Raw genomic sequence first — 18,397 nt, 5'->3', positions numbered from 1 at the left:
GCACTGTGACAACAAGAACAATGAACATCTCTATTTAAACTTAATGAACATCTTTTAATTTAACAATGAACTTAATCTATCTAATAAATTGTCATAAATGTTTTGTTCAATGTTTAATAAAAACATTAACTTACAGTAACTAATGGAGCATTATTGTGTTACCAAATTATATTTGAAATATTTTGAGTTCACAGAGACATTTTGGGTACACCTGATATTATGCAATAAGAAAATGGCAAAATAGAACCCCTTTTAGGTTTAAGTATGTAAAGTTAATATATTAGCTTGAATAATGAATACTAAATATACTGTGTAATTAGTATATAAGATTACCTTTGTATTTTGTTGCTGTAACTTTTGCCTTCCTTGTTACTGCTGGCTCTAAAGAGGATAGAGAACAAATATTAATGATTTTTAAAAAATGTTTCACAACTAAATTGGTGGTAATTGTGATTTTAAGTCCATTTTAGTTCATTTAAGCAATCATTTGCATCAATTAGTAAACTTTATTAATGATGGTGTAAATAAATAAATAGATAAATGCATTAATATGTATGACAATATGAAGCGTGTATGTAAAATATATAATACCCAACATAAAAATGTACCTCTCTTAGTAGAGGAAGGTTTTGCCCTTTCTTTAGTGATCACTCGCTCTGCAAAAGAATAAATTATAAGTTATATCTCATTAATATAAAACTACAGCTAAACCAGTTCCTGAACCATAATTACCTGTCTTTTTAGGCTTCGCTTTCACAGCTATTGGCTCTTAGGCACAAAAAATGATTTATTTAGTATGAAAATAGATCTAAAATGGAATTTTGGCCATTTTTCAATTGTCCTTACCTTTCTTTGCCACTGTAGGTTTTACTTTAGGTTTAGTAACTGTGGGTTCTTGATCACAAACAGTGCAAACAAGCAATTATTAAAAAATAATAATCTCCAACATGATTTGTTTCAGATATTTCCTTTGATTTTTAAATGAGTTCTCACCTTTTTTCGCTGGAGCTGCTTTAACTTTTTCTTTCGAAGGAGCTGGTTCTGAAATTGGAAGTAAGAGGTAAATTTTTGTCTCTGGGTTGTTAACACATATAACTTCTAGAAAATAAAATACATCCCATTCATATCACCAGTGCCATTCATGAGAAATACCTTTCTTTTTAGCAGCTTGTTTAGGCTTTTCCTTTGCATCTTCTGGTTCTTAAGTAAACAAAACATTAAATTACATTAAGTTAAAAAAGCAAATAATTGTCACGAATAGAATAAAATCCCAAATACGTTATGAGACAAGCACCTTTCAATATAGTGGGAGCTTGATGAGTTGTTAAAATGGGAATTTCGGATTCTGAAAAACACATGGAAAACTGTAATGTTAAAAAACATGTCATTCTGTGACTAATTAGATTTTGTGGCACTACATAATAGGGCTTCACAATAAGGGTTGCCAAAGTTAATTGTTTTTTATGTATTGGTTTAGTAATAGATCCTAACCGATTATTACGTACTGACATCATTTATCTCGTATATGCTATATTGCTGTAGTTTACTATGGCTAGGGAGGCAAGCACGAGTAATTAAAATGCTCCAACTACTTAAAAAACCCAGAAACTCTGCAAACGTTTCCTCTCCTCTCGGCTGTTACAGCGACCCAGACACGAGCGTGTCTGCAGAGGGAGTTTTCTCCACCGCGTCTATCATGGATCAACTGTGATCGGGGCGGGATTAAACAAGATGATTAGACATTTAAAAAATCGGGTGATTGGTCCATATTTAAAATTTCTGTACAGAGAGGTCATGTTTTCATCTTCGATTGGTCTTACGCGGTCATGCGATTTTACTGGTAAGAGTTCACCTAGCTTGAACTGAAAAACTTGTCGCACGAGCTTGCGTTTCCGGTCTGATGCAGTCGCGTGAGTATTAATGGAAGTCTATGGGGAGAAAAGTCCAGTGTGACCGCGGCTTCACTTATAGCGCCAGAGCATTGAGCCAATCACAGCCCAGAGTGCGTGACCAATCATAGGTGTTTAACAACTCGCTCGACAATGTTTAAAAACCAAGCGGGAAAATATTTACATTTGTTTATTTGCTGTAAATGCTCATGTTGTTCACTGCATGTACTTTTAGTTTTGTTTGATACATTCAAAAAGTGTGTTTTATTTGAGCAGGTAAAATTAAAGGTACAGTTCATATATCTGACTGCTTGTATTAAAGGACAAAATTGTATTACAAATACACAGAAATGTATTTATAAATGACACATTTTAACACAAGAATTATTGTGCTGTGAGTTAAAATATAAAATTGTTTATGGAAAGCATCATCAATGCACCGTGATGCACAGAGATATCGAATTGAACCGAATCAATGGCATGATGATCGTAACCGAACCGTGACACCAGTGTAGGTTCACACCACTACTGCACAATATATCGTTTAGCATCGATATTGCAATGTTCGAGTCCGAAATAGTCACATCGCAGGGATCTGCAATGTAGTTGAGATTATAGTTGATGAGACATAGAGTGAAAGTTTTTAAGACCTGACTGTAAGAATTTAAAGTAAATTTAAGCCATTTGGGCACTATAAATGTTTGCAGTGTAAATATTAATTGTACATTATATATTTATTTACACAATTAAAATGATACAGTGTTATTATTATTATTATTATTATTATTATTATTATACAGTAATTATTTAATTTCTACTTCTGAAAACTGTTTGACTCATGCAGAAAATCATAAATCATTGTTAATTTGCATATTTTCTCTGTTGCATTTAACTTTGATTGTCATTTTTAATGATATTTTATGCAGATATGCTCCCCTACAGAATCAAGCTGAAATTATGAATCTTTTTATGAAGCTTTTTAAGTCATCTTTGGAAATGGCATTTATATTGCAATATATATTGCAGTGAATGAAAATAATGCAATGTCAGTTTTTTCCAATATCGTGCAGCCCTACTACATAACTGAGTTAGCAAAAACACACAACGAGTATCTTGATGAATACGTTTGAATTAAAGTAGTTTTGGATACCTGGAATAGCCGATGGTGGCAATGGGCTACTGGTAACTATATGATGAACTGTAGGATTAAATACATGTCAAGGTATTAAAGGATGCTTTAAAATTACAGTACACACTGTTTACAATAACTGGGTTCCACACAATTCCTTCATTTTGTCCCAACACAAATTGATTGTGGTTATGTTGGGTTGAAAATAAAAAAATTAAGTTGCACCAAAATGAACTTATTAAAAATTAGTTGAAACAACACTATTCTTAAGTAGTTTAAACAAGTCATTTTCTGAGTGCATAGTGATTCTAGGTGACTGCATTACTCACCATACCAGCCAGGGGGCGCTGGGCAGTACACAGGCGTTGGTCGGCACATAGGAACTGGTGTATAGAGTTGTGACAGAAAGATTCAGAGTTACAGCAGACTGATTGTAGATTTCTTCTTATTGCTGCTGTCGTGTCGCATTATATGAACGTAATGCAGTGTAATAATAAAAAGGCTCAAGGCTATGAGTTGCACTTACGCTCCTGTATCGGAGCTGGAGCAGCTGACACTTCCATGTCCTCTGAGGGTCTGAATCCTGTTATTAGGAGAAAAGAAAGCACTGCTGTCATATTCTTAGATCAAACTGAATTTTAAAACATCAACTTCAAGGAATAGTTCACCCACAAAAAAAGAAGAAAAATCTGTCATAATTTACCCATCCTCATGTTGATCAAAAATGTCTTCAGTAGAACACAAAAGGAAATTTTGAACAGGATTTCATGATCTTCTTTCTCATGCAATGGAATTTTATAGTGACTTGGGCTTGTCAGGCTCCACTAAATGTCAAATAAATAAATAAATAACATGCACAAATTGTGGAAATGTTCTGTATATTTTTGGTTCATTTATTCAAACATATTTATTTCAATTATATGTACAGTTGAAACCAGAAGTTTACATACACTCTAAAAAAGGAACACAACCATTTTTTCTTAAATGTCTGATGGTAAATCATACTAAACGTTTACTATTATAGGTCCGTTAGGATTACCTTAATGATTTACATGTGCTAAATGCCAGAATAATGAGAGAATTTTTTTTATTTCTAGACAGCCAAACGTTTACAAGCATTTCCTTGGTATTTTTTAGCTTTGCTTTTAAACTGTATAACTTTGGTGAAATGTTTTGGGTATCCTTTCACAAGCTTCTCACAATAGTTTGCAGAGATTTTGGCCCATTCCTCCTGACAGAATTGGTGTAACTGAGTCAGACGTTTTTTCAACTCTGCCCACTAATTTTCTATAGGATTGAGATCAGGGCTTTGTGATGGTCACTACAAAACATTCAGTCTGTTGTCCTTAAAGCACATTTTAACTATATTGGCAGTATGCTTAGGGTCATGGTCTGTTTGGAAGACCCATTTGTGGCCAAGTTTTAATTTCCTGGCTGATATCTTGAAATGTTGCTTCAGTATTTCTACATAATTTTCTTTCTTCATGATGCCATCTATGCTGTGAAGTGGACCAGTCCCTCCTGCAGCAAAACAGCCCCACAACATGATGCTACCACCCCCATACTTTACAGTTGGGATGGTGTTCCTAGGCTTGTAAGCTTTCCCCTTTGTCCTCCAAGCACATCTGAGGTGAACTATCTGCTGCTGCTTTCAGTTGTATGGCAATAAATGTATTGTAAAATGGCATTCAAACTCACATTACTAGCATTTAACACTGACAAAAGCACATGAGGTGTACCTTAGGTGATCATAGTTTATCCTGTTGTTCAGCTGCAAGAAATAGAAGACGTTTCTAATATATCAAATCGAGGTGTTGCTTGGGACAAAAACTCATTTTAATATGGAAAATATTCCTTCTATAGCATGCCATTGCTTTTAAGTTTAAATTAGCCTTAAATCAGCTATTAGGCTCGATTTTCAGACTCCTTTCGGTCTTCAATCTGGCAACCTGCGCTTGTTTTGGTCCAGGAATGCAATACTTAGTTCACCACTGGGTGTCACACTTACATACTGCACCTTTAAAGTAGCATAAAAACATTTGTTTTCATGGGGTTTTCCATATATAATTTTTAAAAGTCTAGACTACAGATTGCCTTTTTTGCCAAGTAATATTGTTATTAAAATGCCTTAACCAGCTTTGTTGGATTTATTTATTTATTTATTTATTTATTTGTGCCTTTATGCCTTTATTCCTTTATTTTGTGCTGTGTATAGCATATTCCTCAAGGCAAATATTGTGAAAATATCCAATTTGTAAAAAAAAAAAAAAAACACACAAAAAAGCTGGGTTCCACACAATCGAAAAAACAAAAAAACTCAGGAATTGTGTTGTTTCAGCTCAGCTTAAGATAAGTAGTTTGAACAAGCGGCAAACTGCAGACAGCATTTATTTGTGTGCATCACTTTTGGTCATTTCATTATTCTTTTTTTGTGTGCGTTTTTTTAGTGTGATGGTTAACAATAATGTTTTATAAGGAAAAGAGCATTTCAGAACATTTATTAAATTATCTCCTTTAATGTTCATGAAGAAAAAACATCTCATAAGGATTAAAAAAAGTATATTTACTTATGAACTATTCCTTTTTTGTTAAAGCATGATCAGATCATGTGGATTTACTTACTCTTTTTGGGTATGTTGACAGCTGCTGCCTTTGCTTTTGGAGCTGTGGATCAGAGAGCAAACTTGAGCCTGTGATATTCATCATTCACTCCGTATTGTTTGAAACATGTCTTTCAGGGGAGGATGATAAAAATAAGCAGGAACGCTTTGTTCTTGTACCTTTCTTTGCTTTTTCTAGTCTTGTTCTTACTGGAGCCTCTTTTTCTGATGATGTTAGTGAGGAGGTAAAATAGAAAAGAAAAAGAAAACATGGTTATACAAATACATCACACATCTATATTTAAAATAGGTTTGTTCTTTGCAGATTTTAATATGAGTGAAAACCATAAGACTGAAGGAGCTGATGGATACCTTTTCTCTGTTTAAGCAGAGTCTCCCTTTTCTTGGTGTCAGCTTCTATATTATTCAAATATAAAATTAGTTTTCAGATATATATTATACAGTTGAAGGCAAAATTATTAGTCCTTATTACTATATAAAAATACATTTTTTTAAATATTTTTTTATATTAAGCAATATTTAACAAAGTAAGGGCATTTTTCACAGTATTTTCTATAATATTTGTTATTATTATTGTTATTATTATTATTATTATTATTATTATTATTATTATTTAGTTTGGCTGGAATATAATCTGTTAAATTATTTTTAAAATGATTTTAAGGTCAATATTATTAGCCACTGTAATTATGTATATTTTTTTTGTTTTGGATTGGCTACAGAACAAACTGCTCTTAACTTTCCTAATTAACCTTGCCTAACCTAATTGTCTTAGTTAAATATTACCATAGCACTTGAATACTATTTGTATACTTGCTGAACTGCTGTATCTTGCAAAATAGTATGTACTTTCATAGTATCTAGAAAAATATAATGAACTTTCATCCTGGCAAAGACAATATAAATTATGTATTCGTATAAATAACTAAAGTAATAAATTTAATATAAAATACTATATATAAAACTGTTTTGAAAAATAAAATTTGCTCAAATAGCACTTTGGGAAATTTGAGAAAGAATTCAAATTTCACTGAAGGGCTAAAAATTTTGCCTTTAACTGTATATGTTTTATATAGTTTATGTATATGTAGTATATAACTGAAATAATGAGAGCATTTAATCAAAAGCCTTAGAGGACAATTAAAATGTATATATACTTTATAATTAAATAAATAATATGCATTTGCATTTGCTAAACCTGCATCTTGCGTGGTTAATAATGCTTTTGGGTAAGCCTCTAACCAATTTACTAACAAGTTTTTAAAGCATACACAAATATGCTTTATCAATGTATTAGTCTGACTACTTATAGTTGATATAGTTTGCACAGGCTTGTTGAGAGCTGTGTTGTTAAAGCAAGCAGTTTGCATGTAGAACTTGACAGTTGCCTTGAGCTAAACCAGCTTCAATCCAGCAAAACAATACTTCACATACTTTTGCGCTCTATGGTGACTCTTTTAGCTGTGAAATGAAAAACAGTTAGATGTAAATCAGCCTCAACTGCTTTGTTTAGAGTTTAAACTTTCATTTGTAATGACTAAATTACTGATGCTGTGCGCTGTTTCTGTAAAAAAAAACAAAAAACATTTGCCATATGATTCAGCAATCATTATACTTCCCAGGCTTAATATGGAAATGTATGTTTTAATGGTTGGTTTTTTTTTTGAAAAAATAAAACCTAGACTAACAGATATGCACTAGGGGGCACTCTTGTGTTTGCCAAAACTGCTGCAAGTGTGAGGAAAAAAACAGAGCAGTTTACTGAAATAAAATCCTCAGTGATGTACTTTCAAACAGATGAGTGTATTATTATAGGCTATGGCGGATATTAAAGGATATAATTCCATTAATTTAAGCTTGCATGAGCAAAAAATAGACATATAGTATTTAAAATACTAGTTAAGTGATATTAACTTAGTCATAGAACTAATAAAAGCCTATAAAATTCTATGGCTTCATATCTATGACTATATAATGTCTAAATATGTGGGTTGCTACTAGGAAATCAACTCATTTATACTTCTACTTACATTTTTTTTATTTTAATTAATTTGTTTTAATTTATTTTTATCTTCTGTTGAACACAAAGGGAGATATTTGGAAGAAAGCTACAAACCTGTAACCACTGACTTCCAACGTATTTTTTTATTTTATTATTTTTTTTCCTACTATGGAGGTGGATGGTTACCGGTTTCCAGCTTTCTTTGAAATATCTCCTCTTAAAGGTTCAGTTGAAAAAAAAAAAGCATAAGAGTTTGAAACCACTTGAGGGCAAGTAAATAGTGAGTAAGTTTTCCTTTTTTTGGGTGAACTATCCTTTTAAAGCTGTTGTATTTACATGGCCTGGCATAATCCTAATTACTCTAAAAAATGAATCATACACTACTACAATATTGTTATTGTCTTTTTTTAACGGTCAGTAAATGTGTTACAAACAATTGCAGTATAGCTGCAGCCTTTTCTGTACTACAAATACCTCTTTTCTTCACTCTGTCAGGTTCAGCTGAAAGAAAAAGGAGTAGTGCTTCATTTTAATATTACACTAGATGGTGAATTTGGATGCACAAAACTGACTGCTGAAGGTCCCGTGAAGTGCTTTGAACTCTCCATTTTGTTATTTTATGTTTGACAATCTAAACTGAAACATGAAGACATGTCAGGACATATATTAGCCACTCCGCTTTAAAAAAACAGCAAATATCATTTCTTTTTATTACAGCTCTGCCAGTGAGAGTGGTTAAGCTCAAATGCACAAATGAAACACAAATGAGAAGCGTCTTGAACGAGATAGGACATGTCAGGTACTAGAGAGCATTTGATTGATCAGAAAATTTTATGAGAAATTGAAATATGAGGTGATGTCCAAAAAAATGGATCTATTTACTGTAGGTGGAATTGACAAATTGCAAGCTTTCAGTGTTTATATGATCTAAATGCAAATTTTGTCACTGTTTTGGAGGACACTAGCTTATAGATATCCTTAAGACTAAGTTACTGATACTAACGTCTAAAAAAAAAAACTTTCACGGGACCTTTACAAGAGGACAAGTTTAATATACAACACTTTAGTTTCAGTGCAGTTAAAGTGTTAGTTAAAGTGCAGTATAGTAATTCAAGCATGGTTAGAAAGATCTGCAAAATTCAAACTTTACAGTACAACAGTACAGTCTTTTTATTCTTCCATATTCCATTATTTGAATCCAACTAACTGTTATTGTAAAACCCTGGCCACTTTATTAGATACACCTTGTTAGTATTGAATTGGGCCTCCTTTTGCTTTCACAACTGGCTTATGTCTTTGATTCAACAAGGTTCTGAAAACAATACTCTTTCTGAGATTTCTGATATATTAGTTCATGTGTTACCAAAACTCTTTCATTAATTCAAAGTAACTTTTTATAAAAATTGTAGGATAAACTGACTTATTTCATTTAATAATTTTCACTGTTAGGTTTTACTGTGCAGTTAAAGTATGTGTAAAGTTAAACTCACAGAAACTAACCAAATGGGTCATGTTCCATGCATGTTTTATGCATATACACTGCGAGGAAAAAATCCAATCTTCCACACAATACATTCATGTTGTCCGAACACAAGTAGGTTAAGTTGCCTTAATTGTGTTTACAAATTTAAGAGGATTGAACGTAAAATAATTAAGTTGTCCCAAAACAATGTAAAAATTGTGATTTATCAGGTCATTTAAATAGCACTTTGAATAAACAGCAAAAAAAGTAATGAATTGAGTGTAGAGTATGGACAGTTCACCATCTTTTCATGCGCACACTTGCCTTTTCTTTCATTTAGGTTTTAGATACACATCATTCTCCAGTCAATTATAAAAAATTTTAGCATGCCATTCATAGCATGAACACAGTATAAAATGCCTCTTGGTTAGTTATTCTTGCATGGAGAAAACACAGTATTTATTAGAACAGAATCCACAAAGATACTGGCATGACTCTGACTACAGTACATTACGATTTGCTGTGGGATGACTGTGTTATTCAGAAAAATCGAAAATGCGGCCAGGCTCTTAAATTTTATTTTAAAACAACATGCATGATATTGACCTTGCAAGTCAATATCAAATACCTTTTTCTTCTTTTGGTTTACTGTCTTGGGCTTTCTGAGGCTCTTTATGTATTTGTGAATGCATGCAAGGACAGGTAGAGGGCTCTTTTTGCTTGTCTAGAGACAAACAAATGCAAAACAGTGAGTGTTGTCATTGACTACAGTGATTCATTTCCTTTTATTTTTGCTAGAACAGTCAATACCAAAAAGAAATCTGCCCTCAATCTATTACATATGAAAATTATTTTGATGTAAACGAAAAAAAATACACAGTCTAATGAGAGATGTATTAGATTAGCCTCGTTTAAATCAACACAGGATGATAAAGATCACACTGGCAGCTAAACACAGTGATAAATGTCTTCTACAGCTTATATATTGATGTCATTATCTTTAAAACCCATAATGTGCTTATGCCATCGGAGGCCATTGCCAGGTTTTACGTCCATAAATCAAAATGTTATTACTAAAATTAATTTTTAAAGTGGTGGTGGTAAATCACAGGGATACAAATATGACACCTTCATTATAAGTTCGGATTGCATAAATTTGTCAGAATTAATGTGACAATTTTTGATTAAATGCCAACCCCATCGGTAAAGAGATTGGATTAATACAACATGAAGGAAGCAGGCTGAAAATAAAAAAAAAGTTGACATGCTCACCAAACAAAATGGAGATTAACAATCATCTAAAGATATTGGCCGAAATGTGTTTTAGCGGCTGCATGCACGGATTTCAAGAAGTCTCTTTGAATAATAATTGTATTGAAATTCAGAAAGTCGGTTTTGATTGTGTTGCTTACATGCTCGCGGGGAATTACAGGGAGGTGTCATTCAAAATGCCTTTAACCTAAAATGCTAATGCCATTTTTGATATCAGTCAACCCTGCAGCCGAGTACATGATCTGTGTTATTAAAACAGGACGCCGTTCTTTCTTCCTTTGTTTTCTCACTGACCTTTGATGCAGAAGTTTATTAGCTAATAAAATGCATTTACTCTTTCCTGATTAAGATCAGCAGGGCAAGTGAATGCTTTAAAATAGGGGTAATAACCTATGACTTTGATTTGCCATTGGAACTTCATTGCTTTTGTTTACATTTTTTTTAAAGTCTTATCAGTTTTTTTTTTCTTTTTGCATTAAAACAATATTTAGAGTTTAGTGTGACTGGGCACTGTCTATGCTGATATCGCCCTGTTTATTTGCATTTAATAACACTGTCACTATTTTCAGTGCAAACAAACTGGAAATTGAAAACTTTCAGGAGCAAATGAGCTAAATTTTAAATGGAACGACAAAACGAAGTATAAATTACATTAAAAATAACATTATATAAACAAAATATTTATATATATAAAAAAAACACTTGTCTACTAGGCTTGCACGATACTGGAATTGGGTACTAATCAATACTGACATTTTAAAAACGTCCATTTCCTGCTAACATTTGACACTAGAGCTCTGGAGCGTTTTAAAGCCGTGATTTATCAGCAGATCACTCGTATGTCAGCTTATAGACAAACCAGCTGATTGACGGGACTTTAAAATGCTCCAGTGTCTCTGTATCTGTGGTTACACTCCATAAAACAGCGGTAAGTTCGGTGAACTGATGACCTTCAAGGCCAATCACAGTCATTTCTGTTGAGTATGTGAACACAATGGCAAATTAGCGCTGTTTAAAAACGTGCTTAATAGCGCTCAAATATTCGCAGGAAACTGACGTTTGTAAAATTTCAGTAGCGATTTGTACTTAATTCCAGTATTGTGTCAACCCTAGCATTTAATGTATTACTTGCATTTAAAGTAACTATCATTATTTTACTAACACAGTTTGAGTGGTAATAAGTTTTTTAAACAAAACAAAAATAAAATAAGATACAAAAATTTGGTCACACTTACCTAACATGAACAAATAATGAACAATACTTGTACAGCGTTTATTAAGCATAGTTCAATATTTACTAATGCGTTATTAAATTCTAAAGTTCTGATTGTTAGCTAATGGAGCATGAGTTTACATGAACTAACCAACACAATCTCACGGCAATTCGTAACTCAATTTAGTACGATTTGCTTATCCCTAAATGACGGTTTGGTGCCACGCCTCCTTTTTAAAATTGTACATTTTCATACGACTGAACTCGAATTTGTACGAGTTAGCCACTAAACTGACGAAATTGGCTAGAATTGGCTAGATATTCCAACAATAAATGTATTCATTTTTGGTTCATGTTAGTAAATACCAGCCTGATCTTACGAGGAAACGTAACTATTTTACGTTTTGTCAGTTTAGTGGCTAATTCATACGAGTTCAGTTGTACGAAAATGTTCAATTTAAAAAGGAGGTGTGACACCCAATCCTGCTCCTTAACCCAATCATTATTTGGGAATAAGCAAACCGCACCAAAATGTTTGTACATTTGAGATTGTACAAATTCATACGAATTAGCCCCTAGATCACAAAGTTACAAATTGCCATGAGATCATGTTGTAAATACAGTGGGTGACACTTCAAAAGGATGATTACCGCCACGGCACTTGGGTATTAAGAACGTGTTTTTAGGTGTAACAGCAGTTTGCGACTGTGCGGATACAAACGAACAGAAATGTACAAGTAGCTAAAAATACCCTGGTACTTGTAAATGAAGATGAAATAATGAAACAAAGCATTATAATTCCTTCATTAATCAATAAAAACTTGTAAACAAGCGTTATTATCATTGTAAACCTAAGTGCAATGAAGATTAATTTTGAAAAATAAATTAAAGAAATAAAAGACAACTAAAATGAAAGTACAAACATGCATATTTACACAAATAAAGTAAATAAATATGAAGCAGTGTTTTAGCCTAAATCTAGAGAGATGTACTGTGTTTGTTATTTTAAAGTGCCAGGACTAAGACAGTCCTAATAATCCAATAAATAAGATTTTTTATTTACTCTTTCATTCAACTAATATTAACTAATATAACTAATATTAACATGCTCAACTAATATTAACTAATAAAACCAAAAATGTATAAATACAAATGTAAAAAATGTATAAATAAATGTAAAATGACAGCAAATTAAACGTGTTACTTTCTTAATTTAGAGAAAGCTAAAAAAATCCATGTTTCAAACTAAGAAGAAAAGAAAATTTGTAAAACCGTAACATTTACTAATTGTATACTGACCTTCTTTTTCAGCCTCTGCCACAGGTTTCTCAGCTGCTGCTTCTTTCACCTCCTCGGCTGTGGCTGTTTTAAGAAATATAACAAACAAAACAAAAGGTGAGTCTTATAGCCCAGAAAGAAAATAGAGAGACAAAAGACACAGACGTGTACTAGCTTACACACAAACACACACACACAGACACATCGACTGAACGCAAACTTTGATGTTCAGATCTTGTTTTTTTTTGTAGTTTGTTTGTGCTTTCGGTGGAGACTGTTCACAACCCCATGGGTCAAAATGGATCTCTTCAAGTCCCACATTTTCGCTCTCTCTCTCCCCTACCAGCAGGCTTCTTTCTCTCAGCAGGGATTTATTCTGTTGTGTGAAACATATCTAATGATGTTCTTGATAGAGGAATGACAGAGTATCTGCTGCTTGCCTGCAGGCAGGGCAGAGATTCGTGTTTTTCTGGCCTGCACTCTGCAGTAAATGGAACGGGTTGATGTTATTGCTGTAATTTTCTGCAGAGCACAACGTTTTAAAGAACTAAAGTACCAAGTAGTGAAATCAAAACAAGCCAAATCTATTTAAGTTAACCTTGTCATTGAAAAAAGATCAGCAAAACAAAACCCTGTAATATTTTGGAATATGAGACAGGTGGGATTAAAAAAAACAAACTAATACTTGTATACGAGTGGGCACACAATATGCATAATGAACATTTCACAATCAATTTATATCGTGTGCACATTTTTGTATAAGATGAATGCTAGTTTGGTGTGGGAAACATAGATTGCTAAGTTGCTAGCATGTTTTAGCAAATTTTTAGCATGGTAATTTTAATATTTCAGTAACTTTCAGTTATGCTTTAACATAATGCTAACGTTTTTAGCATGTTTTAAGCCTTGACAAGTGGTTAATGTGTCCTAGTTTTCACTAGCCAGTTGATTTTAGCACATTTTTGCTTATCTTCGTATATATGTGTAACAAGTTGCTAGCATCTATTAGCCTTAATTTAGTTGTTTACATGTTTTAGCAAAAACATTGTTATGAAAATGCTAATATTTTATTTAATATGTTACTACCATTTCTAACACATTGTTCTATGTTTATAGCATTTTTACATATTTTTATGTATTTTTGTTATTATACATATTTTTGTTATAAATGAAAGCTAATTTGGTGAGGCAAACATTGATGTTGGCATGATAAATCTGTAAGTTTTAGAATGTTGAAGTTTGAAATAGTTACAGATAAATTGCTAAGCATGTTTTATCAAATTAGTAGCATGGCTGTTAACTTTCAGTTATGTTTTAACATGATGCTGGTATTTTTAGTATGTTTTGAGCATTAACAAGTGGTTAACGTGTCCTAGGCTATTTTTCACTAGCCATTTGATTTTTAGAATATTTTTACTTATCTTGTTATGTGTGTAACAAGTTGCTAGTATATATTAGCCTTAATTTAATTGCTTACATGTTTCAGCACATTTACTGCAGGTTTGAAAAAAACATTGATAGCAATGTCATATGCATTTTTAACATGCACATATTTTTGTTATAAATGAAAGCTAATTTGGTGAGGCAACATGTTGATGTTGACATGAGAAGATCTGTTAGTTTCAGAATGTTGAAGTTTGAAACGGGTTTAGATAAATTTCTACGCTGTTAGCATATCAAATTTGTGGTTAAGTTTTAACATGATGCTAGCATTTCCAGCATGTTTTAAACATTAACAAGTGGCTAACATGTCCTAGGCCATTTTTCACTTTTTTCACTAGTTGATTTTAGAACAGTTTTGACTTATTTATGTGTAACACGCTGTAAGCATTTATTAGGCTGAAATTAGTTGTTTACATGTTTTAGCATATTTATAGCATGTTTTGATTGCAAGATGCTAATATTTATACCACATTGCAGTTAGGAATTGCCAGGACAATCGATTTTATTAGAACATGTCTGTTTTTCTTTATTGTGTAACAAGTTGCTAGCATATATATTTACCATATAGTTGCTTACATGTTTTAGCACATTAGGAAAACAATTGTTAACAAGATGCTAACATTTTTAAAATATAGCTTGCATATGTATGCATCTATTGTTACTAGTTTTTAGCACATTGCTAGCACTGCTTAAAATGTTATAGCATTTTAACATTAGCATAACTATCTGATAGAAGTTCTAAGTCAAGGCAGAACCACAAAGGAATGACTTCAGCTCATAAAAGCAGTGGTCAGCTTGAGATCTGCATGAGCCATTTTAAATTCATTGCGTATGAATTGCCACAAACTTGACATACATTTTTAATATGTTCTATTGCACAAACAGCAGGAGACTGAATACAAATCCATATGCTGCTGCAAAGTCACTCTAGGTGAAATGACAGACCTAGCTAGAGAAGTAAACTTAGTCAAGGTAAACATCAAATCACTGTCTAAAAGTTTAAATTAGAAAACTTTTGGTCACATTTTGTTTTAATTTACAATTCACAATATAACCAATTAACTAAGATCTTTAGCTCATTCACACATTCATATTAGAACTGTATTAGAATACAAGAAATGTTTTATTCATTTTTCTTTGGCTTAGTCCCTTTGTTAATCAGGGGTCGCCACAGTGGAATGAATCACCAACTTATCCAGCATATGTTTTACCCAGCCTCAACCCAGCACTGGGAAACTGACTCAGCTGGGACTCGAACCAGCGACTTTCTTGCTGTGAGGTGACAGTGCTAACCACTGTGTCAATATGCCGCTCAATAAATGTTTTATTCATTTAATATTTATCCCTACAATGCATGTAAACTAAATTGATGTTAAAATTACATCAAATTGACATTTTTTATGTGTTTTTTGATGCCAATGTTAGATGTCAATTTGATGTTGTTTTCAGTCAGTTGACATCAAATCGATTTTTCATTTTTATTGTGTATTTATAAGTTGTTTTAAATGTTGTTTTTGTCTGCTAGGCTGTGTAGAACCTACTAATCAATGTTATATCAAAATATTGATGTCTATTTGACATCCAGACATGGATGTTCTTTTGACCACCAAAATAACAACACAAAGTATTATAATATATGAAATGTTTTATGAATCTGCAAGCTTGAATTACGAACACTGGATTTTTTTTATCCCTGCAATGCATGTAAACTATATTGATGTTAAAATTACATCAAATTTACATTTTCTGTGTTTTTTTCACGCCAATTTTCTGTGTTTTTTTATGTCAATTTGATGAAGGAACTCCATTTACATCAAATCGATTTACAATTTTATGTATTTTTATGTTGGTTTAAAATGTCATTTTTGAATGCTACACTGTGTAGGACATACTAATCGATTTTTATATCAAAATATTTCACATTGATGTCCTTTTGACCACCAAAAATTACGACGCATACATACCTGTCAACCCTCCCGTTTTTCCCAGGATTCTCCTGTATTCTACAGTTCTATCCCGCTATCATCCCGTAAAAGTATTTTCCTGTATTTCTAAAGAGCCGAGCCTCCCTATACGCAACTCATACCGCCGAACCACCAGGGGCCACCCCTTGCTCTTAAATGCGAGTCTGAAAACTTCAATTACAAATTACAAATTAACACTGGATTTTGTATCCCTACAATGCATGTAAACTAGCTTGATGTTAAAATGACATCAAATTGACTAATTTACATTTTCTGTTTTGATGCTAATGTTAGATGTCAATTTGATGTTGTTTTGGCATCAAGGTAGTTAGATGACAACAAATCGATTTACATTTTTATTGTGTATTTTTATGTTGTTTTAAATTTAGAACAGTGTTTCTCAAACACATTCCTGGAGGACCACCAGCACTGCATGTTTTGGATGTCTCCTTTGTCACACCCATTACAGGTTTTTCATTCTCTGCTAATGAGGTCATGATCTGAATCAGGTGTGTTTGGTTAAGGAGACATGGACATGGAGACATTAAAGGAGAAATGTGCAGAGCTGGAAACGTGGTTGAGAAACACTGGTGTAGAACATACTTATCGATGCTAATCGATTTTATATCAGAATCTTGACGTCCATTTGACCTCCACACATTGATATCTTTTTGACCACCAAAATGGCAACACAAAGAAGTATTAAAATATATGAACATTTTTTTTTATTTAGAAAGCTTCAGTTACAAATTAACACTGGATTTGTATCCTTACAATTCATGTAAACTATCTTGATGTTAAAATAGGCTGTGTAGAACATACTTTTTTACTTTTTCTCCTTCACCGAATGTATTTGAAACTTTCTGTGTAAGTATAGTGCTGTGTCACCATGTAAGCCTCAGTCTGGCCATATTTTACTGGTAGCAGATCCAGGTACACCTCATTCTCTTCTTCTCAGACTGAAGAAGCAGCCTTTCTCTGAACTCTGAATCTCATCTCAGCTCTGACTCTGCTGTGTTACTGCTGTGTCATACACTGTCTCTGCGCAGGATTAGATTTCCATCTCACAGTACACACATCGCTTTATCCCCAATCTCCTCTCCAGATTTTAATCTGATACCCAGCAGGATCTTTTGCCCTCAGGAGGAATTCAGAAAAATTTCTAGTTCAACACCATATCGATAAATCAAATAGCAGGAATAATTGGAAAGGGAGGGGATACATCTCACTGAAGGAAGTCTTATTACAGAGTTCCTTATGCTTTTATTTAATGTTCATTATTACATGGACGAGATTACACCTTTTTCTGCTTTCTGTGCATTATTTATTATTTTGTGAGTGTTCAGCGAGATGCTGTACATTTATAGAGGCTGATACTGGTATCTCTTTTTTCCCTCCCCACTTTTATTTTTTCAGTCTATATGATATACTATTAAATAATTATTTTGAATAAATGAAAACGAATAAATAACTATGTATTTTGTATTTTAATGTTTGGGGAATTGCGTCAAAAGTATTTCCGGTCACTTCTGCTCTCTAGGCCTGTATACTTTAGTAATTAAAAAGTTCATTAAAATAATTTTACTTTAAATTTGAATGGGTTTTTAAGTACACTCACCGGCCACTTTATTAGGTACACCTTACTAGCACCGGGTTGGAAAGTATCACGCAGTTGCTGTAGATTTGTCGGCTGCACATATTTGATTGAGATCTGGTGAATGTGGATGCCATTTGAGTACAGTGAACTGTCTGAGATGATTTATGTTTTGAAATGGCACATTATCCGCTGGCAGTAGCCATCAGAAGATGGGTACACTGTGGTCATAAAAGGATGGACATGGTCAGCAACAATACTCTAATGGGCCCAAGGTATGCCAATAAAATATCCTCTACACCACCACTACCAGCCTGAACTGTTGATACAAGGCAGAATGGATCCATACTTTCATGTTGTTGATGCCAAATTCTGACCCAACCATCCGAACGTCACAGCAGAAATTGAGACTCATCAGACCAGGCAACATTTATAAATCTTCTGTTGTCCAATTTTGTTGAGCCTGTGCGAATTGTAGCATCAGTTTCCTGTTCTTAGTTGACAGGAGTGGCACCCAGTGTGGTATTCTG

At 33.0% G+C, this 18,397-nt stretch overlaps 1 protein-coding gene across 12 annotated transcripts in view; it reads right to left on the bottom strand.

The window, feature by feature from the left end:
• trdn (triadin) overlaps window positions 1–18,397 on the bottom strand; it is a 100,166-nt gene that overhangs the window by 23,150 nt on the left and 58,619 nt on the right. For 9 of the 12 annotated variants that reach the window (XM_056481006.1, XM_056481002.1, XM_056481001.1 and 6 more), the window contains 17 exons: window positions 12,888–12,950; window positions 9,732–9,827; window positions 8,116–8,142; window positions 7,074–7,100; window positions 5,991–6,035; window positions 5,799–5,843; window positions 5,641–5,682; window positions 3,545–3,601; window positions 3,348–3,401; window positions 3,040–3,087; window positions 1,295–1,345; window positions 1,153–1,200; window positions 994–1,041; window positions 847–894; window positions 733–768; window positions 609–656; window positions 334–381 (listed from right to left, as the gene is read on the bottom strand). In XM_056481006.1, coding sequence (XP_056336981.1) covers window positions 334–381; window positions 609–656; window positions 733–768; window positions 847–894; window positions 994–1,041; window positions 1,153–1,200; window positions 1,295–1,345; window positions 3,040–3,087; window positions 3,348–3,401; window positions 3,545–3,601; window positions 5,641–5,682; window positions 5,799–5,843; window positions 5,991–6,035; window positions 7,074–7,100; window positions 8,116–8,142; window positions 9,732–9,827; window positions 12,888–12,950 — 831 coding nt within the window. The remainder of the gene's footprint in view (window positions 1–333; window positions 382–608; window positions 657–732; window positions 769–846; window positions 895–993; window positions 1,042–1,152; window positions 1,201–1,294; window positions 1,346–3,039; window positions 3,088–3,347; window positions 3,402–3,544; window positions 3,602–5,640; window positions 5,683–5,798; window positions 5,844–5,990; window positions 6,036–7,073; window positions 7,101–8,115; window positions 8,143–9,731; window positions 9,828–12,887; window positions 12,951–18,397) is intronic. The other 3 variants (XM_056481005.1, XM_056481007.1, XM_056481010.1) reach the window with 3 other exon arrangements.

The sequence above is a fragment of the Danio aesculapii genome, chromosome 20 (genome assembly GCF_903798145.1).
Source record: "Danio aesculapii chromosome 20, fDanAes4.1, whole genome shotgun sequence".
Classification (NCBI taxonomy): domain Eukaryota; kingdom Metazoa; phylum Chordata; class Actinopteri; order Cypriniformes; family Danionidae; genus Danio; species Danio aesculapii.
This window is presented reverse-complemented; position numbering and strand designations above follow the sequence as displayed.